The 26,202-nt window shown below is 36.6% G+C and overlaps 1 protein-coding gene across 1 annotated transcript in view; it reads left to right on the plus strand.

Moving 5' to 3' along the window:
* Window positions 1-22,464, plus strand: part of MAP3K15 (mitogen-activated protein kinase kinase kinase 15) — a 1,833,462-nt gene extending 1,810,998 nt beyond the window's left edge. Inside the window, exon 29 of the mRNA XM_044072272.1 lies at window positions 20,390-22,464. Within this exon, the coding sequence (XP_043928207.1) occupies window positions 20,390-20,477 (88 nt within the window). The 3' untranslated portion in view covers window positions 20,478-22,464. The remainder of the gene's footprint in view (window positions 1-20,389) is intronic.
* The last annotated feature ends 3,738 nt before the right edge of the window (window positions 22,465-26,202 follow it).

The raw sequence follows: 26,202 nt of genomic DNA on the forward strand, positions 1-26,202 counted from the left end.
TGAGACAAAATGCCATGAGAAAGGAAGGATGTTATAATCTACACAATGGGCACTTTTTCCTTCTGTTAAGTCAACCAATCAAACAGTGTTGCTTTCTTTTCGGGGCATAACATTTCTTTTGACTAATGAGGTGGTCAAGCCTGCTGTGACAAATGGGCATATAACCTTACCCATTGCCAAAAGTTTATATATGAAGGACAGGAACTGTGGTCTCACAAGCCACACCACTGATTCTGAATAATGAAGGAGTGGTTGGCCATAACAGCATATGGCAAATGTAGACTACTGCCTCTGGTAATAATCCACATCTGCTATATCTGAGTAAGCTTTACACTGACCTGAGCTACAACCCATGCCTCCTCTTTCTTTCACCCACCTTGCTCCCAGCTGATTGCATCTGGGTACCATCTTACCAACAATAACTGAAACTTTATCAACATTATATTGCAATTACATACACATAATATTTTCAGCAATGGATAACTGTATCTCTCGAATAGCAATACCCCCTTCCCTCCCTTTATGATAACATTATGCCACCAGCCAGACCAATATGGCATATAAAGAACACCGTTTTTACTTAAAATAACCAAATGTTAGATGCTTGTGTGGTAGCAACAGTTCTAAGCTGCTGTTCTTCAAAAGAAGGATATTAACAGCTGAAATGACACCAGGTCTACATATGTACCTTTATTCTAATTAATAAAATCTCCAGACTCAAACTCTTGAAATTAAATTATTATCTTTACTTGAAATCAATAAAATTAAGCAATGGATTTTATAAAATTAAATATACAAGCAGATGTACTCTTGCATGATGAGATAGAAAATGAATTGCTTTTAGCAGACAGCATATAGGAGTCTTAACAGCTTTTAGAGAATGGGTGACCTGTAGATCACACTCTAATTGGAGAACAAATGTTCCCCAGCCGGGTGTTAATCTATAGATAATGCCTGCTGAAAAATGAGTCCGCTGCTGCACGACAGCGTGGAGCTCGGACTGAAAAAATCTAATGGCTATCATTATTTTACTCTTGCTAAGCAGTGCTATTGCTGTTTAGTGAATATATAAAAAAATTAAATAAAAAATGTGTGTGTGTGTGTGTGTGTGTGTGTGTGTGTGTGTGTGTGTGTGTGTGTGTGTGTGTGATAGAGAGAGTAAGCAAGTGAGATTGACCACTAGCAGCAGCAGTAAAGAGGTTTGGATAAAACCTAATATAAAGGGGAAACATAGGCTCAAAAATACGAACAGATTTTAATTATTGCTCTTAAAATTACAAGCTTGCTTAAATTAAAGGATGTGTTAGTATGAATTTTCTGAAGGAACTAAAGCCTGAAATTCAAATATATGTCATTATTTAGTAACTTCAGTCTTCAATGACTGATTTAGGAGTAAGCAACCATAAAATAAAGTAAATACCTGGATATTTTTAAGTGTTATATTTTGGATGCAAAGTGCTTCCGCCAGCACCATGAACTTATACTACAGTAAGTTTGAAACTTGAAAAGGAGGAACTATTTTACATCAAAAAAATATATAAATAAAATAATATGGCATTAAAAAAAATAAGCAAGTAAAACACAGCAATTTTACAAACAGCCCATTCTCTAAGTGCAATAATGCTGTCCTGGGTGTATGTTATTCTGAAAGTAATGCCCTTCTAGGGGTATAGATGCCCTCCACCTGCAGCATTGGGCCTCAAAACTGGGCATTATTTCCACAATAACAGGCACCTTGTTGGGCATTATTGCTTGCATAAAATCTAATCTTATACATTAGAAAAAGATTTTATTGGATTCTATCAATGTCTGACTTGTAATTCCTAACAGAAGTTACACAGTCTCACGAACAAGTGACATCCAGACTTGAGCTTTTGCCCCAGAGCTGCAATCCGCTGTGCACACTTCAAATATAAGCCAAAAACTGAAGCTTAATTGCAATTCTCTACCTCACTGTCAGAGTTCCAGATTCCTAATTGGCTTTAATTTAGATATAAGATTTACTGTTTATTCAACTACATCCTTCGGCTGTAGTCCAAATAAGAGAATGCACCCTTTGATGCGTTGTAACAACACTGAGCTTTAGGCATTTTAAACGTAAACATTTGACGAGTCAGTTTTTTTAATATATACAGAATTTCTATTGAAAGCACTTTTCTTGTTCTATAAAGTTCATTCTGTCCATTTTACATGGTATAAGATTTTCTGAAATCAACAACTAGAACTTTAATTCTGCTTAATTCAGCTTTTCTGTATTTTTTATTGAAATGAAATTGTTGTTTCACTCAGCCTGTCACATTTTACACCTCTAGACTTAAATGATTTTTCTTGCAGCACCAGCAAGATACAAAGCTATATAGTTATATGTTTTGCTGCCTAGTCCCATGTGTTGACAGGCTATCTGCACTTGCATTACTAACAACACCCTGATGCTGCCTAGTCATACACGGTCAGACTTTAATTGAAAACATCAAGTAAGAAGCTTTCCATTTTGCTCATTGGATCTGTGCAACTATTGTAAGAGATTATGTTATGTGACTAATGTGAATTTTCTACCATATAGGAAGGTTGAAGTTTTTGGAGAGCCCACACAATTCCCAGATATCCCTCCTCCTCAGCTGTTTATGATTATTCCCTTTGCAGTTGTCTACGAGAAAGATATAATACTAGATAATTCTCTCCCTTTGAAGAAACTTATTAAAGTACAACTCCCATTGAAGATACATAATTAAGTACGACTCCTACCTATGGTTTAAACTACCTGTCTACTTGATAAGTTCAAGGCTGCTCGCGAGCTGGTATCTAGACAACAAACTAAAAAATAATGAAATAAACCAGCGAAAAACACCAAAGGCAAGTGAACACCAAGAAAGGTTACTCAGCAGACTGTTAAACATTAAACAATTCCAATTTAATGAGCGCTTTTGAAGGGGTCAATGTCCCAACTTCATCAGACAAAGAAAAACTTTTACATCACATCCTTATATACTAAAGCAATCATTAATTAATTGTTCAGTTACCTTCCTTAATTAACCGACTTAATATATGTCTTCTTTATATCTAGACAACCTTATCAGGCCTGTTACTTTTTTTCTTGATAAGGTCCTTGAGAAGTGTAAATAAGATGTTGTGGTGAAGGACAAACTTTCTGCAATAGCCTGATGTGTGGAACACACTTTTTTTTTAATAACTGTAGTAGGCTATACACAGATAGCCTTCATTTTGACAGGTGCTGGCCAAATGTTGCCACCAGCCACCCAATGTCCAAGATGTGCTAGTTTTATCCTTCCTGCCTGACATTTTTTTTGCCTTAGTAGTCAACTTGTCCCTTTTTAATCTGTTCAGAACCTCTAACATATCACTTATTCTTGCATTGACTGATTAAAAATTGCAATATTGTCTGTGTAAGCTCTTGCATCTCCTAGAATGCAGTCTACCAGCCTCTGGAAAGTTGCTTGGCCAGTTTTTCATGCTAAGGGCCATTTTGATGAATTCATATGATCTAATTGGGAGACAAAGTGTCAGGGTTACCTGCAAGTCACATTTTTAGGTCAGTGGTGGTCATATACTTAGCCCTACCTAGTTGTTCTAAAACTTTATCTGTCCTGGACATTGGATATGCATTGTCTTCTCTGTAAATAGTTTCCTACAGTCTGCACAAAACCTGATAATCCAGTCCTTTTTGGCAGCAGCACCACAGGTGAGGCCCAGGGACTGTAGTATTCCTTTGTTTTCCCAGAATCATCATCTCATGCAGTTCCTCTACATGGTTTGCCTGATGTGCTTAGGTAACCCAAAACTAGCCTATCTTGTTGGTTATTGGATTTATGTGTCCACATAGTGCTCTGCTGTTTGAGTACACTCTGATTTAACAAAGAATATATCACAAAGCTCTTGTAATACTTACTTCTCAGAATGTATAGGGGATAGCTGTTGTGGCAGTTTACCTTGTCCATTGAGGCATTAGTTCAAGTCTCATTGAGGATATCCATCACCAGATCCCTTCATTTTCTCTTACAACTCACTGTGTATGGTCATTCATGCTAGGGCTTCATCATACTAACATGGCAGAGTCTGCATTTCTACCTCCTGCCTGGATACTCTATCACATGTCTGACATGTATTACTTTTCTCAAAACAGTGAAAGCAATTTGCTATGCTGACTGTCTCTTAGCCCATTGAAAAGGAGTCAGCACCTTCACATTTTATCCACCCTCTAGTCATTACTGTCCAGTCATACCAGACTTTTTGCTGTGGTTGTGATAGTGCTAAGTGCTGTTATGCTAACCAGATGCATTCCTTAAGCTTAGACCTGAAATTCAGCAGGTCCTCCACAATAGACTTCATGTAGTACTCCCATTCACTTATCTACTCATTACAACTTAAGTCCAGGAGCCCACTCATTCTGTGACTATAAACTTACTGCAATGAGTAAAAAAAAATATAGAGTCTTGGAACACCTCTCTGTATGAAAAGAGAAAGTTGGAGAGGTACATGCCTCACTCCTGCTTTAACTGATCCATGTACACTTTCACATGGATTTGAGAGTAGAGGTAAACTGCTCCACCATATAATTTGTTTGTGGTTGGTTTGGGATACGTTTTACCTGCTTTACACCCACAGCACTTCACATAGCTCTCAGCCTGCCATCTCCAAAATGAGGAACACAGCCTGTCATAATGTGGAACAAATGGGCAATATGTGGAACACGTACTAATGGCTTACTAACAACTTCAACTTGGAAGCTCATATGATGGCTAAAATGTGATATTTTTACTTATATAGCAGGTCTTTTAAAGAAATAATATGATTCAGTTCTAGTTGCTAATGATATCAGTGAAAATATTGCTAACACTGAATGTGCGCCAGATCCTTTCAGTGTGGAATTTCAGGGAACATGACCTTTTCAAGATCCTGAATGAGAAACATTCCTCAAAATGAGGTACACTTGAGAGGTTTAGCACTTCAACAAGTAAGTTAACAAGTCTGACATGAAATTATCCCCTCTGTCCAGCAGTTTTTCACAGGGAAAAATAATTCAGTCTGCTTAAAATCTCCACCTAAATCTTTGCCACATTCTGTGCCTCAGCAGACAATAAAACAACTGCCTTTTGGTACTTTATAGCAGTCTGCCATCAGAAAAATATACCTTTTACCTGTAGTGCTTGGGTACTAAAAGGCCCAGAATCTTAATGGCTACCTTATGAAATGGATATCCTTTAACAAGTAAAGTTACTAAAGCAGCCTTAGCTTTGCAATCTTTTTAACACTGCTCTTCTGTCTTGCAGTATTCTCTCATATATTTAGTAATGCCTGGGCAATAATAATGCTGCATTAGTTTCCTTTTTTATTTTTATTTGGTTTTAAAACAATAAATAAATCAGTTATAAAACAAACAAGTAACTATTTACATAGGTTCACAGCTGATCAATACATCTGATCAATACATCAAAGTTATATATCAACAAGTATGTAATGCACTACTGCAAACAACAAAACTAGAGGGGGTAACTTTACTTTTCTGGTTTTTAGTAATTACTTTTCTGGCTGTAGCAAGAATAGACCAAAGAAAAGGCACTTGAGTTTTTGGAATTATCTCATGAATCAGAATATTAAATAAAACTGAAGATTTAGAAATGTTACATCTATCTGACCATAGAGATTCTATCTGACCATAGAGATTGAATAAAGTTATTAATTTCTTTCCAAAAAGGGGAGACGATGTCACATTAATACACCATATGTTTCCAGTCAGCTAATATTTCAGAATCACATCTCCAGCATTTAATTCTATTTTATTTATACATAACTTTAATTTTGTTAGGAGTGACAAAAGCTCTGTTCAACATTTTCCAAGTGAAAAATTTTCAGTATAATAAAGATGTAGTTTTATCTGTAGATTTTAATATTAATTTCTTGTATTCTTCAGAGAAGTCTTCATTATTCATTTTTCTGAGGAGCAGTTCCAATAGGAATTGTCTAAATATATGAAATCTAACTTAAGAATTTTATAAATTTGTGACAAGCATAATTTATTTTCCATTGTATTAGTACTGATATTTACTAAGAATTCCAATAATTTTGAGAACAATGTCTTATCTGTGCTAAATATCTTATTTATCTCTGTGTTCACAAAGTCTCTAAATATTTGTAAAATTAACCAATTCTCCAAATCTTGATTGTATTTGGACATACATTTTCAACAGTATATATATATATATATATATATATATATATATATATATCACTGCAGTTTAAGAATTGATGCCAATAAATTAAATTACGTTGTTGTTGTTTCAAAACTAGCATTTTGTTGAAGTTATGTGTATGTGCAGTTGGAAACATAGAAAATATTAAGTCGTTAATACAATGGTTAGAATATGTGAATGTTTGGAAAGAAGAAATTATGCTATTTAAATAGGGAATTTGAGAAGAAGGTGTAATACCATTTGCATAAAAATCTTTTAATAACAAGATAAAACTTTTATGTACTGTTTGTTTATGACTGGCTGTGAAATATATATTATTTACTAATAATATTTCTTGATGTAATTGTTTCCATTTTGGATCATAAGGTGAATTTAAACACAACGGTATAATGTTTACAGTTGCTGAAGTAGCATACAATTGAATATCAGGGAATCTTATTCCACCATTATTTCAACATTTTCTGTGCCAGTCAATGAAACCTCTTGGTTTAATAAAATGCCAAAAAATTTAAGTAGAATATTATTTATCTTCTTCATCATTTTTTTGGTGGAGATAGTACTAAAGATTGTTAGACAAGTAATATTTTAAGGAGAATTACGATCTTAATAAATATAATCATTATTCCATGATAAAGAAGAATTTGCTCCAATTTGTGACTAAACTTAAAATTTTATCAACAACCTGTTTGCAGTTTTTTTGTATCATTTCTTTACTATTAGACATAATGGTTATACCACGGTATTTCATTTGATTGCTATTCAAATTGATGTTAGAATGCTTTTTTGTATAATTTTTTAAATTTTTATTAATTAATAATGTACTTGTTTTATTATGATTAGATCTTCAGTTTAATATTTTTTCAAACTGACTCATAGAACTAATATGTTCTAATGAATTTTATACATTTCCTATTGTTAGTAAAATATCATCAGCAAAGAGCTGAATCGAAATATTCTTTTATTTTGATACCAGTAATGTTCTTATTGGAACCAAAGGGTTCTATAGGTAATGCAAAGAGTAAAGGTGATAATGGACAGCCTTTTTTTGTGCCTTTCTGCAACTTAAAGAAAAGGACCTATTTTAACATAAGCACAAGGTTATTGTAAAACTAGAAGTTAATGCAATTAGCTCAGGTGAGAAATTATATACTTTAAGTGTTTTAAACAGGTATGAACAATTAACTGAGTCAAAAGCTTTATCTAAATAGAGACTAATGATAGAAAGTTTTTTATTGTTTGTATTTGCATAATCTATTAATGTATGTATGTATTCTTATTATATTATCCCATACTTGTCTATTTAAAATAAACCCAGTTTGATCATTATAAATTAGTTTAGGTATGAGTAGATTAATTTTTTTAGCTAAAATTGATGTGAACATTTTATAGTCCAAATTTAAAAGTGAAATGAGTCGGTAGTGAAATGGGTCTGTATGATGAGCACTTTGTAGGATCCTTGTCTTGTTTTAAAGTAGATGATATAAGGGAATATTTCCATGATGGTGGGTTGTCAGCAGTTGTTTTTATTTCTCTGTAGACCTTATCTAATATTTTAACTGCATTACCCAGTAGTACTTCATATAGATCTGGTATAAGACCATCTAAGCCTGGCACTTTATTATTTTTTAACTTTTTACTTGATATTTTATTTCTGCTAATGTGAATGGTCTATCATTATTTTTTATTTGCTCACTTGTTAATTTATTATTATTTATATTTTCATAAAAATATTCTAAAGTCTTCAAGAATGTATTTAATATCTTGTTTTTCATTTGTTTTTATTATTTTTATGTCTTATAATTTCTTTGATATGATTTAGTTATTCATTTTCTTTGATCTAGGAGCACGTTTATGCAAACTAAAAGGTTTTACTGAATATGCCTGAAGTTTAAGTTTTTCCACATGTATTGAAACTTTATGGTTTAAAATTTCAGCATGTTTTGCATTTAAGTTTTCAATTTCAGACTGACTGATAATGTCATTTGGTTTTAGATTTAGCTTTAGTGTGTCTACTTCAATTCTTTGTTCCATTGTCTTGTTTTACTAATATACCAGCTTGTAACTCTTCCAGTTTAGTAAGCGTGTAGTGAATCTCATAGGACTATGCCAGTTACTTCACCATTCATGTTTATTTCTTGGAAATATTTAATCTCTTTAACATACCAATCCTTGAATCATTTTATGTTAGTAATGTACACTGGTAATCTCCTGGGATGTATTAGAGTGTCTGTTTTTAAAATGATATTAATGATTATAGAATTATGGTCCGATAATCCGCATGAAACTGGTGAAACTTCCTTTGATGTGTGATAACAGATTGTGACAAAACTTGTCATCAATATTTGTTTGTGCTCCAAATCTATATGAATAATGGATAAATTGAAGGGAGTTTGTTTTCCTTAGCTCATATATATCCTTTAAATTCATTAGATTTACAAAATACATTAAGTGTTTGGATGAGGCTGTGATTCCCAGCTTTCTATCTGGCTATAGTATCTAAGTATTTTTTTAAATCTTTAGCTCCAACCCCTAGAATCCAGTAAGACTTCATGAATGTATATAGCTTTCTGTTCCACTCAATTATAACAGTGCTTAACATGCCATTTTTATCAACATAGGTATATTTTACTTTAGGCATTACTAGTGAGTTCTTCCATAAAATTATGTTGCTTCTTCTTTTAGCTGAAAATCCAGAACCTGCTAAAGCCAAATCATTGTTTAATGAAAGTTTATCTGCATCTTTATTAAGTAAATGTGTTTCCTGTAGAAATATTATTTGAATTTTATGTAATTACAAGGATTTAAATAGAATCCCCCTCTTTACTGGATTATTCAATCCATTAATATTAATAGATATGCATTTAGTCAGACATTTATATAAGAGAGAAAAAAGACACAGGTATGATGAAATTACATTTATGTACAGAACTTATTATATACTTTGTATATAATAATATGAAATCTTCAGCTATGGACAAAACTTATGAAACAAATAGAAAATTACCTAATGATATAACCCTAAAACCTTCTACCATGGAATAACGTACTCCTAGTTTGTTGAAAAAAATGAATAGACTACCTCTCAAACTCCATTCGACTAACAAAGCTTAGCTCTTGATTCTGATTAATATTAATGTGTTAGTATGCATCATCTTAAAAAAACTTTTAGTAAGTTATTATGAATAAGAAACATTAAATAGGTGTTCAGAATCTTTACTATAAGTTGACTAAATGGAATATCTCTACAATCATATTTGTCTCTACCTCAAATTATCTTCCTGGTCTACCATAGGGAGGAAGTCAGTTGTTATTTTCATATTTTTTAATTTATAGGTCAGATTTAATATTTTTCTGTTGTATTTACTATGCATAAATCTGTACATAGGATCATGAGTTCATAAATTAATACCAGGCTAAATGTCCTTGTGGGCCATTCCAGGCCCAGTCAGTTACCCCATGTGAGAATGAAACTCTGCACCTGGTACTTATAAGGTTAGCACCTTAACCACTATGCTAACCTCCCATCGTTGTAGACATATTTATATTCTTTAACTATATACATATTTATGTATTCTGATCTCCTTCTATTTCTGTGTGTATACTATGTCTTGTACTGCTACTATATTTCTAGGTTTTATATTTTAGCTATAATCCTAGTGTAGAGTGTCATATAATAGAACATTTATATTTACTCTTATATATTTGATACTCTTTAATCTAGTACTACTATCTGAATCAGTCCTATTTTTTCCTTAAATGTTATGTCTAATAGTATCTGAACAAACATCTGAAAAATCTCCCCTTTTAAGATTCAAACTTTCCATAATAAATTTTTCTGAGATATTAAGTTCTGTTATTAAACAGAGGCAATAACCGAGATACACAGCCCTAAATTTTTTATCAGAAGTGTAATTCTGTAGGCTAGTATATAAATTATCCTTTTAGTGTACTGCAAGCATTCAGAACTATTTAATAACTGACAGTGGTTTAGAATGCAGTTCACTGTCTTTTGCTTATTATCTAATTTACATTCATTGACATATTAGCATATGAGTCAAAATATTATGATTATGTACCTTTAGACAGGAAGATGTAACCTGGATAATTTTTAGAATTACATTAGCTTCCTTTTGGTGTACTTCATGCTCAAATAAACTGAAAAGGGAACATCATGGGCTGTAGCTAGAAGTTCCTTAAAGAAGGCCCTTTGGACAACCATCTGTGGTGTCACTTCTCATTCTAGCCCGACCTCACAAGTTCGTTTTCTATACAATAACCCTTTATTCCAGTGTGAGATTCCCACTGCTTCCCTGGAGAATTAGGAGCCTCTTTGCTACCTCTGTCAAGTTGTATAAGGTGGGATGTGTGATGCGTGACTGTCTCGGTGCTCTTTACTCATTTTTTGTGATCTTCCCCAGTTCCTTTTCCAGTGGAATGTAATATTTTCCAGTAACCATGTATCACTTACCAGTTTTTTCTACAAACCATCTTCTCCTCTGAAATAACCCCTTCTAGAGGCAGTCTGGTAATTTTTGACAGCTGTGGCATAAATTCATTCTTACTGCTACTGACTAGCTTTTCCCCTGAAGTAACCATATCAACAGCCTCACTGGAAATTTAGGCACTGGTTAGGTGTTCTCCCTGTTATCTTCTCACATTATTGTGTTCCACCCATTGGCATTATCATGCAGTAGACTGTCTGGACAGGTAATACTCCTCTATAGTAATAGCAGTCTTAATTGTTAAGTCTGATGTAGTATTCCTCTTAGTAATGGTTTCAGAATACAGTAAATGCAAGCCCTTGTAGTAGCCTGGAACAACATTTTCAAAACAATGTTCACTACTGTGATGCTGCATCACATGCCTCTTGTTTCCTACCCTTCCACTGTACACATTTAGACAGTATGTGTCCATGTGGTCATATTGGAAGCATCTGACTCTGGGTACTAGACAAGTAACATAACCAGTGGCTTTATCCATTGATGGTGAAACCTGCTGTGGAGGTTTAGACTACCACCCATGAGTTCTCTTGCACCCATATGTTTTGGTTGATACCCACTTCTACTGCAGTTATATTCTGTTGGTTAGATAGATGTCATTCTTTTTGTCCATCTCCTCAGCAGTGTTATACTCCTAATCTATTAACCATATTCTTATGTCCTCAGGGAAAGCATTGAATGTTTACTATCTTATCAACAGGTCTCAAAGCATTTCAAAAGAAGTAATTCAGCATTAACTCACCCACTAATTAAAGTGCTTATTTCTGCAGTAAAATCACTGACACTGTCTTTATCTAGATCTTGTGTGTAGTCTACCTTTTTCTATTAGCTTCATGTGTAAGCTTAAACAATTCAAAAATAGAATCATAATTTATTCATTCATTTATTCACCATTTGTTAATCAGGTGATTCCTGATATAGGGCAATTTTTCATGCTCAGTCATGAAAAAAAAGCATACAGAGTCACTTTGTCCTCTGCCTTTCCAAAAGAGGATTTCTCCTTTGGGGATACCCAACATAGATCTTTAAGTGGTATTCCAAGGAGTACTCTGAAGTGCAACAAAATTATAAGGCCTTCTTGAGTCATTCATAACTATTGCCCCAAGCTGTCCCTCTAGTGCTAGTGGCCTGAAATGTCCTTGGAAATGCATCAATGGAGACTGACTCCCTTTTCCTGTTCTAGGATTCCTGTTCTAGGATTCCTGACTCATTCTGTATGGTCAAAGGTTCCTTTGGGTATCTGTATCCTTCACCTGATCCACATGTGGTGTGTCTGGGTCTTTTCAAAGGCAAAGTTTCATCTCCAACCAATTACTGTGTCCTGAATGATAAGGAGGGAGAGTTGTACATAGATTTGAGAAAAAAGTGTATGTGGGTTCATGTACATTCCCCACTGACTGTTTTACTGCACATGCCCATAAAAATCCCATTGTCTATCATGCAGAACCTACCATTACTGAGATATTATCCTCAATATTCGACTATTTGTATTATTAATGCAGTACAGCTGAAATAAATAGTTAGAATTTGTGCCTCTGTTTCCTGTACTCAAATCTGTCTAGAGTTATTTTTCTAACACCCATTGTTTCTGTAGACCTCACTGTCATGACAGTATCCATACCGTTTTTGTTTTATTAATGTAATTATATGGCATTTTATATTTTTAATAACACAGTGCAAACATTTCAAATTAACTCAGTTGATGCTTCCACTGAGAGTACCTCCCATATTCTGCCAGCAAGCAGATGCCACTTTGCTTTATACCTATGTTTCAAGATATATTGATGTCAGAATTAAATATTTTTAATATTAATACAGTGTATGTACCTCAGGTAGTCATATAAAGTTTTGCAGTGTTTCCTTTGCTGAACGACGTTCACCATCATCTACTTTCTGATTCCATCTGCTTGCATAGTTACCCACAAGCACTGAGCTTCACACTCCTTTTTTAATGTATTACTGTAAATATAGAAGATATTTTATATTTTATAACCTTTTCCAAATGCATTTTACTAACTCAAGGCCTGCACATCCCATAGTGTGGTTTTCAATAGGGTACCTGCCATTTCCTGACAGCTTTCAGATGCCTTTTTACTTCCTAACACATGAAGTATTGTTCAATATAGTAGATGGGATATTGGAATAACAGTAATACTAACTGAATGCGTATGGAATAAATAGTTGCATGTCTGTGTTTCTCTTACCCTAGTGTGTTTACTATCATTTTTTCTAATACCCACTGTCTTCATCCCCCCTTAGCATATATTTCTCATTTGTACAACATAACATTCTTGACATATTAGTACTAGTACTGGAATATTTCTAATATTACTAGTTCAAATAGTTCTAGTGCTGTACATTGCACAGTGACTGTTAAACTGCATGTCCCTCAGAATTAATAACTTGCAGATAGCGACTTGTTCCTTGATGTAGGTTCAATCATTCATGAGATATTAATGCCAATATTAGAATGTTGTTAATATTAATAATTTATACTTAGAATTTATTTATCCTTTGTTGACCAGGTTAGTCCCATTAGGCTAGTAGTGTCTTTTCTGGGGAGACCAAGATGGTATTTAAACTAGTGGGAAAGTTTGGCCAAGGCATCAGGGAACTTCCTATATTCTTTGTAATAAGTGCCTATGAATCTTTTAAATCCACCTGAGCTACCACCAACTCAAGCAATGAGGTCTCATTTTAACTTCTCATCCAAAGGATGGCATACTTAAGAGTGTAGTATCCCCCTTTATGCTTCCCTGCAGCGTAAGTAATTCATATACCTGGTGTGGGAATAGAACCCATAGCCTTTTGTACCAAAGTTGTATGCTACCTGTTGCACCACTGAGATTGCTAAGCAAGTATATCTCTAAATATATTTACCTTACACAACTTCCCTTACTGTCTGAAGATGCAACATCAAAATGGTGACATTTAAATTAGTGTTAAAACAAACATTACACACCGTCAGCAACATAGTGTGAAGATTCTCCAAAGAAACCAGAAGCTGGTAGTGCCAGATCCCCCCCCCCCCCCCCCCCACACACACACACACACAGAGTCTCCACTTTAACATAAAGTGAGATACAGCAGTGAAATATCTGCAGAGTAAAATATTTTAAACTGTACTACTGAATTAATAATTTTATCTTCCTCACACCTCCAACCCAAAATTACATTATTAACTCAGTGTAAATTGAAGTGGAGGTGTGACATAAAGGTGCATCAATAAAATGCCCATTAACATACATGAGAGTCTACAATGCAACCATTGCAGGATTCCTTTCTGCAGTTGCAGATAGTGAGGTTGGAACTAACAAACTGCTACAGTACATTTTTAGGTGTTTAACTGGCACAGAAGCATGCTTGCCTTAGGCAGGCACCCCATCTCAGATGCAGAATCCTGCCAGGGTGCCTTGGATGCCCTGAATGCTAGACAGGATGTCAGTAAGAAACTGAGGTCCCTCATGAAATCATCCAAGGCTAACATCGAAAGAAACATAGCCAAGGATTCAAAAGATAACCACAAACCCTTTTTTAGCTATGTTAAGACTCTAAGTGGCAACTTGCAGATATGCACTGAACTAGTGCAAAATAGCACAAAATATACTGAACCTACTGATATTGCCAACATCCTGGCAGGTAGATTCAGTGCAAACTTCACCCCCCTCTCACCTCCAAAAGGGCCCACAACAATACCGGAAAAGTGTAGTGTCCCAAAAATCACAGACGCACAGGTAAAAACAGCCCTTTCAAAAGCCAAAAACACAGCATTAATGGGACCAGATGTTGTCCCAGGCTGCGTCTTGCACGAACTACAGAATGAACTAACCCCCCCACCTAAACACACTGTTCAACCTCAGCCTCTCCACAGGCTACATGCCCATAGAATGGTGCACAGCAACGGTTATTCCTGTCCACAAAGGAGGGGTCACAACTGACCCTGGTAACTGTCGCCCCATAAACCTGACTAGCCTGGTCTGCAAGGCTATGGAGTGGATCATCATGGAACTCATTAACAAAGACATTAGGAACCTCCAAACACTTGACTCAACCCAGTTCAGCTTTGTTAAAGGCAGATCATGCCTACTAAACCTGGTTGACTTCTTTGAGACAGTCACCAAGGCCATAGACAAGGGACAGGTGGTTCACACAGCCTACCTTGACCTCGCCAAGGTTTTCGACACCATTCCCCACTCGGGTATTATAGAAAAACTCACCAGCCTGAACATAAACCCCTACGTAACGAAATGGGTTGCTAACTGGCATACAGAAAGAACTCACACGGTAAGAATAGTGGGCTCCAGGTCCGACTCTAAACCTGTCACAAGTGGTGTCCCACAAGGTTCGGTCCTGGGACCCCTACTGTTCGATATATACTTCTCAGAAGTACAGGCAAACACAGGAAGACTATGGCTAACCAAGTTCACCAATGACTGCAAACTGGGAGCCATAATTGAATCTCCGGCTGACACGGACATCCTCCAAAAGGGCCTTACTGAGACGGACATCTGGTGTCAAAGTCATGGCCTCAAGCTAAATGCCAAAAAAATGCATAGTCATCCCATTTGGGAAAAACAAAACACCCACGAATTACCACATAGGTGGCAGTCCCCTTAATACAGAAGAGGTAATAAGAGATATGGGGACCCAGGTAGATAGTCATTTCTCCTTTCACAATCATATTGGCAAAGTAGTTAGGAAATTTTTCTATGTGGCCCATCTAATTACTAAAGGGTACGCATCTAGAAATAAAGAGGTTATAGTGCCCCTCTGCTTGTCACTCATTAGACCCATCATACAGTACAATGTCTCGTTTGGGATGTACCTCACAAGATACTTCCAACAAAAGTACCTCACCAAGAGGATTACTGATCTCAAACATATGTCCTATGCAACACGACTGAAAAAACTCCAGCTGTACTCAGTGGCATATCGTTTACTCAGAAGTGATCTCTACCTGACTTACAAAGCCATGTCCAACTCAGAATTGATGGACATGCTCTACCTAAAGAAATTCAAGTCACTGCGAGCCACACGCTGTAGTGAGCTAAACCTCACCACAACAATAAATAGAACATGCCGGAGGGATAGATTCCTGTCACAGAGACTCCCCATGCTGCCTATGTTGTCTGACATCTGATTATATACACTGTTAGTATGACACATTCAATTCCTCTGCCTAATGCTACTCCTCCCCATTATGAAGCTCAGCTACATTATTTTTCATCATCATCATCATCATCATCATCATTATCTTTACCAATTCCATACTTCCCATTTTAACATGGGGTCTAGGGGTCATATCAACTATTCACACCTTTCTCAATTCAGTGCCACTCACCTACCTTCTTTAAAAGTCATACCTGACTATCACAGGTCTTCTGTTACACAATCCCTCCATTTCTGGCTGGACATACTTGTTTCCTCTTGCTTCCTTCTTGTCTTTCCTAAATCTGCTTTAGCAAATCATCTTCTGCTTTCCTGTATGCCTAAGCCATCAAACTGTTTTCTTTGACTTCCTCTTCAAATGGGGCTTCTTTGGCTTTTATTATGTTGTCCTTATTTTTTTGTCTATCCCACAGTGTACATCCTACTACCCCCTCACACAGTGTACATCCTACTACCCCCACCCACAGTGTACATCCTACTACCCCCTCCCACAGTATACATCCTACTACCCCCTCCCACAGTGTGCATCCTACTACCCCTCCCACAGTGTGCATCCTACTACCCCTCCCACAGTGTGCAGCCTACTACCCCTCTCACAGTGTGCATCCTAATACCCCTCCCACAGTGTGCATCCTACTACCTTTCTGAAGCACTTCATCTTCATCACTTTAATCTTCCTTAGGTACTCTGCCTTTACTGCCCACGTTTTTGTGTTTTTATTATGTTGTCCTTATTTCTTTGTCTATCCCACAGTATACATCCAACTACCCCCTCCCACAGTCTACATCATACTACCCCCACCCACAGTGTACATCCTACTACCCCCTCCCACAGTGTACATCCTACTACCCCCTCCCACAGTGTACATCCTATTACCCCCTCCCACAGTGTGCATCCTAATACCCCTCCCACAGTGTGCATCCTGCTACGTTTCTGAAGCACTTCAACTTCATCACTTCTTCCTTAGGTGCTCTGCCTTCACTGCCCAAGTTTTTGTGCCAAACACCACTGTTTGTACACATTTCTTTTTTTTTTTTTTTTTTTTTGTGGCATTCTATTGTTTCACAGTACTCCTGATAATTTAAGCCATTTGACTGCTATAATTATTACCCCACTGCTTTACTAAGCTACTTTTCATAGGTTGATACTAGGCTATCGGCCCTAGGACCTAAACAAGCCTAGCCATAACAATTCCCTGGCTATTTATTCCCACACTATTTACTTCCCTGGACCCCTGTCTAGCAGGGCGACTCACATGATCCCCGGGGTGAATTTCCTTTCTCCCATCCAACCATCAAGGTTCCTTTTGAAGAGGTCCAAAGAGGCACCCTGCTTGACATGTATGGGCAGCCTATTCCAGAGTCTGGGGAGTCTCTGGGTCAGGAACCTATCCCTCCAGCATGTTTTGTTTATTGTGATGACAAGGTTTAGATCCCTGGAGCGTGTGGCCTGAGGGATTGGGATTTCTTTAAGTGTAGCATGTCCAACAGCTCTGGGTTTGACATGGCCTTGTATGTTAAGCAGAGATTGCCTCGGAGTAGACCATATTGTGACAGAATATAGCTGGAGTTTTTTAAGGTGGTCATCATAGGTCATTTGCTTTAGGCCTGTGATTCTTTTAGTGAGGTAATTCTGCGGCCTTTCCATTTGTTGCAGATGTCTTGAGAGGTACTTACCAAACGGGGAGTTGTATTCTATAATGGGTCTAATGAGGGATGAGTACAGTGGGATAATGACCTCCTTTTTTCTGGATGAAAAGCCCTTCTTAGCAATGAGGTGTGCCACATAGAAGGATTTCCTGACTGTTGTGGCGATGTGGTTATTGAAGGTGAAACCACTGTCCACCTGTGTCCCTAAGTCACTTATCACACTTTCAGTGTTTAGTGTACTGTCACCTATATGGTAATTCATAGGTACATGTTTTTTTCCAAAGGGGATAACTGTACATTTTTTGGCATTGAGCTTGAGCCCATGGCTCTGGCACCAAGCATCTGTTTCTGTAAGGCCCTTTTGTAGAGTATCCACATCATTTGGGGATTCAATAATGTCTCCCAGTTTGCAGTAATTTGCAAACTTTGTTAGCCAGAGTCGCTTAGTGTTAGCCTGTACTTCAGAGAAGTAGATGCCAAACAAGAGAGATCCCAGGACTGAACCCTGAGGTACTCCACTTGTCACTTGTCTGGAGCTGGACTTGGAGTCAGCTACTTTTACAGTGTGGGTTCTGTCAGTAAGCCATTTGGCAACCCATCAAGTGATATAGGGATTAATGCCCAACTTAGTAAGTTTATCTATGATTCCAGAGTGGGGGATGGTGTCAAAGGCCTTGGCAAGGTCCATATAGGCTGTATGAACTACCTTACCCTAGTCCATGGCTCTGGAGACAGATTTGAAGAAGTCAGTCAGGTTCAGGAGACAAGATCAGCCCTTTACGAACCCAAACTGGGTGTGATCCAGTGTTTTAAGGTTGCCAATGTCTTTCTTTATAAGTTCCATGATAATACCTTCCATGGCCTTACAGGTCAGGCTCATCAGACTGATGGGGCAATTGTTCCCGGGATCCAAGGTGGATCCCCCCTTGTGGAGTGGGATAACTGTAGCTGTGCGCCACTCAGTGGGCACGAAGCCTGAGGTGAGGGTATGATTAAACATGACACTTAGGTGAGGTGCCTGTTCATTTTGTAGTTCATGTAGTACACAGCCTGGGATGTCATCTGGTCCCACGGATGCTGTATTTGTAGCCTTGGAGAGTGTGTTTTTTACCTGTGTGGCCATTATTACCAGAATTTGGCAATCTTCCGTTATTGAAATGGGCCATTTAGGAGGTGAAAGGGGGGTGAAGTTGGCACTGAATCGATCTGCCAGGATATTGGTAATATCCTTGGGATCAGTATATTTAATGCCATTCTGTTGTAGTTCAGAGCAGATCTGAGCATTGCCATTTAGATTCTTGACATAGTTATAGAATGCCTTGTGGTTGTCTTTGGAATCTTTGGCAATTTTATTTTCGTAACTAGCTTTGGAGGATTTTATGAGGGATCTCAGCTTCTTACTGAGGTTGGTAAGGGAGTTTTTTGCATTCTGGGATTTTCCTCTTATCTGCAACAGTTTCTTCCTTTTGTTGTAAAGTTTGTTTATGGCAGGGGACCACCAGATTGGCTTCCTTTTTTTGGAGGAGAGCATCTTGGTTCTATTTGGGATGGCACGATTCATGCATGAGTGGATGTGCTTATACAATGCCTTAGTGTAGGACTCAGCAGTCGAACATTCAGTTCCCATCTGCATGGGTGTCATAAAGTTTGTAACTTCTGAATTGAGTAGCATGAAGTTGGCTTTGGAGAGTAGTTTCACAGACTAGCAGTACTGTACAAGCCTTGCTACAGATGGGAGCAACTATGGTCTGCATTACAGTATGGGCTATTTAGTGCTGTACTGATATGCACCTCTGTGAACCCTGGCATAAATGTACTGTTAGGTAAATGTCTGTAATTGTAGGTGGTGTGGCTGTGTACACTTCTGTGATATAATATTTAATTAGCAGTTAATTTTTGAGACAATAAAATTATTTTATTGTGATTCAAAGTCATATTTTGGTGCAATATGACTATCAGAACTCCTCAGTTATCTTCCCAGTGGAAAATGTTGTCCCTGAGTGTTTTGAAAGTTTTCCCCTCACTCCATCTTGCTCTACATAAACCAAAACAGCGGTCACACCATATTGGGAAAGGAAAAAAAAATCATTGGGTCTTCATAGTTGAATTTTTCTAAAATGAAACTTCCATCTAATAGGCTTCACCGAGTTACAGGGATACTACAAAAATTGATAAAACACAATTTGCCCCTGGCCTAATTTTACCTAGTTCAATGTTTGATGCCTAGATTCTACTCAGGAATACCCTCCCCATTTTTAGTACATTTTGAGAGAGTACTCCAGGTGTTAAAACATGTCGAACCTTTTGAGGATCACACAACCATAGTGGGGAGTGCCAGACCTCACTGGGTGACCAAGTAGCATAGCATGCTGATGAACACTGCACAGGTTATCTTGTTTTAGACAAGACAAAGAGATCATAAACAGGTAAAAGCCACACTCCTTTACAGTCAGCATCTTACAGAGTACATTTGTAGTGACATATAGACATGTACAGATATGTACAACAAAAATGAGTTTCTGAAATTAAAAGTCAATATGACATGGTAACCAAGACTGAAAAGAAATAACTTGTCTCACTGGTTTGTGTTAAACACATTCAATATTTCTATTTTTAGTTTGGCTATTACTGGTTTGGAGTAGCTAAAGAAAACAGCAGTGACAGCCATGCTAGAAATATTTGCAGTTTCATTTCTTCTGAAAATGGCAGTTAAACAAATGTAGCATTTTCTGTTAGACATTTTTTCCAGTACTGCCTTAGTATGGTAAACAACAATTGAATGAAAAAAACTTTCTTCTTTTAATATTATGTACATTGTAACTAAAATGTGTCTGACCACTTTGTTTTTAAACTTTCATTTCAGAGGAGGAATTCTGTGCAGAATTTGGAATGCAGTAGAGACATTCAGAAATAAAGAATCACAAAAGCAGACATCGAAAGCAGAAGAATAGGCAATGTTGAAATAAGAAGCACAAAAAAACTGTGCCTGGAATTATCGATGACCAAAGAATGCAGAAAAGTTCACTAAATTATTCTACTGTATCTGTGTTATGTGTTTTGAATGTTTGTTTTGTATATATTTATTCAGCAGCTTTGCACAAGCTTGTTGTGTGATAGTTCATTATGTTGTATTAAATGTAAATGTGATTGAAATAGTACAGCATCATAGCCATCAGTGAGAAGGTAGTACAGACATTTTAATGCAATACGGTTTTCCATAGCCTTAATTTTTGCATCTGAACATGCATATTTCAGAAACAGAACCTGGGGCTTTATGTTTTAGTGTAGTTGGTGGTGTTATGGGAACAGTGACTGGCATTGGACCTTCCCCAAGCAGGACATGTACAATATTAATTATCGATCAAGATCCTGCCGAGTATAATCAGAAAGTGGCATTCACTGAATTATACAGTAAACATCTAAGCACACATGAACATCGCACAGTCTTCCAGTACTTGGAGCTGTGCTGTCTTATGTCCAGCTGTCCAATGCTGTTGAGTTGCATCCAATTCCTTTAGTGAAACCCATGAACAGTCAAAGCCATCAGTAGAGATAACTAGGCCATTTAGGGAACGGGAGTAGGTTGCCAGACCTTTCCTCCTTATCACACACCCACACACATCTATGGACAGTTTAAAGTCATCACTTCACCTGCCATATATCTTTGGGATGTGATAGGAAATGGGAGTACCTGGGGGAAACCCAGGAAAACATAGGGAGGACATACAGACTCTATACAGAAGGCATCCCAGCCATGAACTAAAGCTGTGAACCTTTAGATAACTACAAATGGCATGATAGTCCATTGATTTGTGTTAATGCTGGAGTTAACCCAACCAGTAACAAAGCAGTAAATGACATTTGTACTAACTCGGTGGCCCTAGTGGGCATGCGCATGAGATTGATTTAATCTCCTTTAGGAACTGTTAAAATTTCAGTAGGTCTGCTATCTGCAACACAGGTTGCATCAGTATTTATGCAGCATCTGTCATCAAGATAACAAACTAGGGTCCATAAGCTGTAAAGTGTTAATGTCTCCTGCATACTTTCTCTGATGGTTTGCATAATGTTTGCAAGTTGTAGGGTTAAGTGTGGACTCCTTCAGGTACTGCACTGTGCTTGAATGATATTGGCAACCTTTTTTGAAAACTGCTGTAATTATAAAAGAATTAAAAAAGACTGCATAAAATACATCATATCTGATACAGCATACACGTGTCTGCTGACACTGTTTTCCCTAGAACTTTATTAATGGTCTGAAGAAAATAATCATAATATAAGGATGAACAGGCATAGTTAAATGCAAGCAAGAAATAATCTCAGGATCACTGCCTATTATAAAACATTACACTGTATAAAACTGCATGCTTGTCCTTTATTGCTAGCTGGTAGAGTTCAGCAGTTATAAAGGGTTTGTTTTTTGACCAACAGAGGAAAGATATTTGGTTTCACAAATAACAAAGCAGTGACAGAATATAAAAGAGACAGTACAAAAATTTACAAAATAATGATCCATTTAATCATGGTTTATTTAAAACACATTTACATGTTACTATACAAAAATTCATTTAATATTCCATGTTACTGATATGACAATATTTATATTTTTGATGTAAAAGTAGTTGCTCTGCCTAATGTCTCAGACTTGTTGTAGTATATGTAAATAGTGTTAGAGGAAGCATTTTACATCCAAAATATAAGATTTTTCAAAAAGATGTACAGATATTTATTTCATTATTTGTCCCTTACTCTATATAAAAGGTTTTGAAGAACAGATAAATTGGTTCAGTGTGTCTTATGATAATTGATGGGTAACAGATATATACTTTCCTGCACATTGCAAGGAAATGTATAATTTTTGCCTTGTAAAAAATGCGTTATAGCAAGCAATCTAAACTCAAAAGTGTCCACGTCATTAAATGTTACTTTACCCTGCCATCCTTCATAAAAACACTATAATGTAAAGGATTGTCTAGTCCTTGTATTTTTTGAGTTATTTTGGCAACATGTTCCCCGTATCTTCTCAATACACCAGTGTTTCATTCTGAGCTGTCTTACTTTCATGTTTGTTTTCATAATAGTGTTACAATTGTGTTTCAAGTTTAGTGTCAGTACAGCTTATCTTTACATTTTGATGTTTTTTATTCTAAAATTAGTATTTGTCACTGCCATTCTTGCTATGTTGAAAGTGCAATTTGTATGGTATATGTTCTAAGTATATCTGTCACTACCTATGAATGTGAGACATTCATTAATAAAAGATTCAAATAAAAAGCAGTGCACTGTTTTGCTTATTTTGTGCGGTATGGTCACCTCATATTTAAATATAATAATTTGTATCAAAGATAAATATTAAAACCTGTCAACTAAAAGAACCTAATTTTCCATTGCAGTTATGTGATTGAAATCTAAATTGTGTCAAAAAAGAAACACAAAAGCTTTGCTTGCTACACTAAGCAATGTCAGATGTCAGTCATACGAACAAATTAATAAAATTATAGCAAAATAGCAGCAGCACTGAGTAGTGTGATTCTCAAAGATTTTTTGTATGAAGTGCAGATATATCTGTATTCAGGCAGTCTGTAGGATACCAATGAAGGACTTTTGATTAGGTAGAGTTGCTTCTAATCCAGAACAATCTCCAGCCACAGCAGTTACCCAATAAAGGCAGTCTCACGATATAATTTCACTTGGTTTATTAACAAAAAAACAGGATTGAGCGCTTTCATTTCCCTCCAGGAAACTTCATCAGAATCATAATACCAACTGCAACTGTAGTTTAAATAACAATCAATGTCCTCCCATTGGTCAACCTTTAGAATTTACTGGAATGTGCAATGTATGAGAGTAGTCTATGTGGTAATGTGATGGGGTACTATCCATGTTAAGATAGGTGAGAAGGTGCAGCGCGAGACCGGCCTTTGGGTTGTGGTTCGGAAGCAGCCAACTCACGGAAGAGATAATAACAAGTACTCAAGTGCTCATCATATGGTATGCTTGGATTAAGTGGTCTGAATCATTTACAGATGGTCTTTTTATCCTGTTCCAGTAAATTATAAAGGTTGACCAATGGGAGGGCATTGATTGTTATTTAAACTAGAATTACAGTTGGTATTATGTTTCTGATGAAGTTTCCTGGAGGGAAATGAAAGCACTCAATCCTGTTTTTTTGTTAATAAAGCAAGTGAAATTATATCATGAGACTGCCTTTATTGGGTACCTGCTGTGGCTGGAGATCGTTTTGGATTTCTAGTTTATTCTTTCTCCGGTTTTCCATCTTTTTGGTTATTAGAGTTGCTTCTAACTCATAGCCTAAATGATTTGTACCTAGTTATTATCTGGTGATCTAGTCTACTTGTGAAGACCAGATGTCCATAGAATGTATGGCTGAGTTGGGATTTTTTTTCACTAATTCATTTCCAGATTTGTCATTCAGGGCCTGCATCCTGAGAGATGTCTTTCATTCCTCAAGCTTTTGGCTGTGAATTATAAACAAAACTTTTTCATATATCTCTGTTATCAGTTCATGGAATTCACACTACGGGCTGTTGCTTTCTGTTAATGTGCTTGCATATGGGAACTAAAGCAGCACTGATTTTTCCCTTCCCTGTAGTCTTGTGACTGTTTGGCATTTAACAAAATTGTTTTTTAATGACCATCAGGGTATGCTTTTTTCTCAAGTGCATTCCAACATCAGGCACTAGTCACTCTCCAGCCTTACACATGTCACTGCTTAGCTAAAAGTGGTCTTCAAAACTGATAGCTTGAAACATGTTGTCTGTCACAGAGACATAAATAAAAAGTAGGACAGCAGGTTTTATTCACTAATTTGCTGGCTGTGTAGTATTGACTTCTTTAATCAGCAGAGTAATAAGAGTTCATACTATGTGATGTTAACTGTAGAAATATGAGATCAAATGTCCATTTCAACACTACAAGATTACTGTGAAATTTAGGAAGTTGAGTAACATTAACAGGCAATGAGACAAAAGCAGTAGCAGAAAGGTTGGCATGACAGAGTAAGTGATAATCTAAAGCATATGTTGCAACCAAGTGCTAGTATTACTTTTTACAGTTTGAAGGGGAAGATAGTTATACATATAATGCTGTTCCCCATAAAGAGCTGTGTGCAGAATATATCAAGTTTTCATTTCAGAGCTGAAATCCTGAATATTAATTATTCTTGGAGAAAAGTGGATAAAGCATTTCAAAGTATGGGTTCAATGAAGCTTAATATCTTTACACACACTAATTTAGTTAATTTGTTTATCAGACTAGTACATTGATCAAAATAGATCATTTACAAGCACAGAAGAAATTCACAACAAAAATAAAACAGAAATAATTCACAAACGTGGAGTAATCACAGAAGGTATAAAATCCTTCCGACAAATAAAATAATGAATAAATATTATTAGAGAATGGCAACCTGTACATCGGCACCCTGATTGGAGAATGAGCATTCTCCAGCAGGGTGTTACTATACAGGTGTTGTCCACTGAAAAATGACACCACCACTTCATGGCAGCATATTAAGGTGCCGTGAAGCTTGGATAGTAAGGAAGCTAATGGTCGCCATTATTTTACACTCGCTAAGCAGTGCTTTTGCTGTTTAGCAAGCGTAAAATTAAAATAGAAACTGTTAAAAAAAGTGTGTCTACTTGTGTGTGTGTGTGTGTGTGTGTGTGTATGTCTGTGTGTGTGAGTGCACATGTGCAAGAAAGTGAGAGTGACATTGATTGAGCCATTATTTTACACTCACTAAGCAGCGCTTTTGCTGTATAGCAAGTTAAAAAAAGAAACATCTAAAAGAAGAAAGAAAAAAAACAAATGTATGTGTTGTGTGTGTTTAAGTTTCTGTCTGTGTGTCTGAGTGTATGTGTGCTTGCGTGCATAAAAGTGGAGTTATGTGTGGGTGTGTGTGTGAGAGAGTCAGAGCAATCGACCAGTGGCAGCAGCAGTTAAGAGGTATTTTTACCTCTCAACCTGTTAACTCATTCACTCCAATAGAGCTCAGGAAGTTTGCACTGTAACTTCCAATGGGAGGACCTAAGCCTTTTGACAGAATCATATTTCTGAAACCATATGAGTTATGAAAGAAGTATAAACTGCAAACTGTTCAGCACAAACTACTTTTATAGTGGTAGCATTGTTTAGGTTCTAGGTTGTAAAGAGAACTTTATAAGTCGCAGTAAACACAGCACCAATTGCATTTGTAATATGTAAACAACGTACAATATCTCAGCAACCACTCCAGTTTCGCACATACATTTAGCAGAATGTAATTCATCTAGCTGAGAGCTTTCATATGAGGCTAAGGAGTTCTGTCTTTGTTGAGATATTTTAGAAAAACGTGAAAGTTATATCTGTATAAATTAATATTATAAAAAAACAGCAGTTAATATCTATTTACTTGCACTAGACAGAGGTCAAATATTAATGCAGTTGAGTTTGCCATTGTGTAAGCTTTAAGATGAAATATTTTAAAACCTTGTACATAGCATGGTTTTGGAATTATTGATGCAAATATGAACCAGCAGTATCTGACACATATAGGCATCAATAGGAGGTAACTTCAGATACACCTGGAGGTGTCACTCAGATGTAATGAGTTAACTCAAGAAGTCTGGATAAAGCCTAAAAATAAAGGGGGTGGGACATACCTCTTAACTGTCC

This window comes from Protopterus annectens, chromosome 5.part0 (assembly GCF_019279795.1).
Source record: "Protopterus annectens isolate FY-2018-M chromosome 5.part0, PAN1.0, whole genome shotgun sequence".
Taxonomy (NCBI): domain Eukaryota; kingdom Metazoa; phylum Chordata; order Ceratodontiformes; family Protopteridae; genus Protopterus; species Protopterus annectens.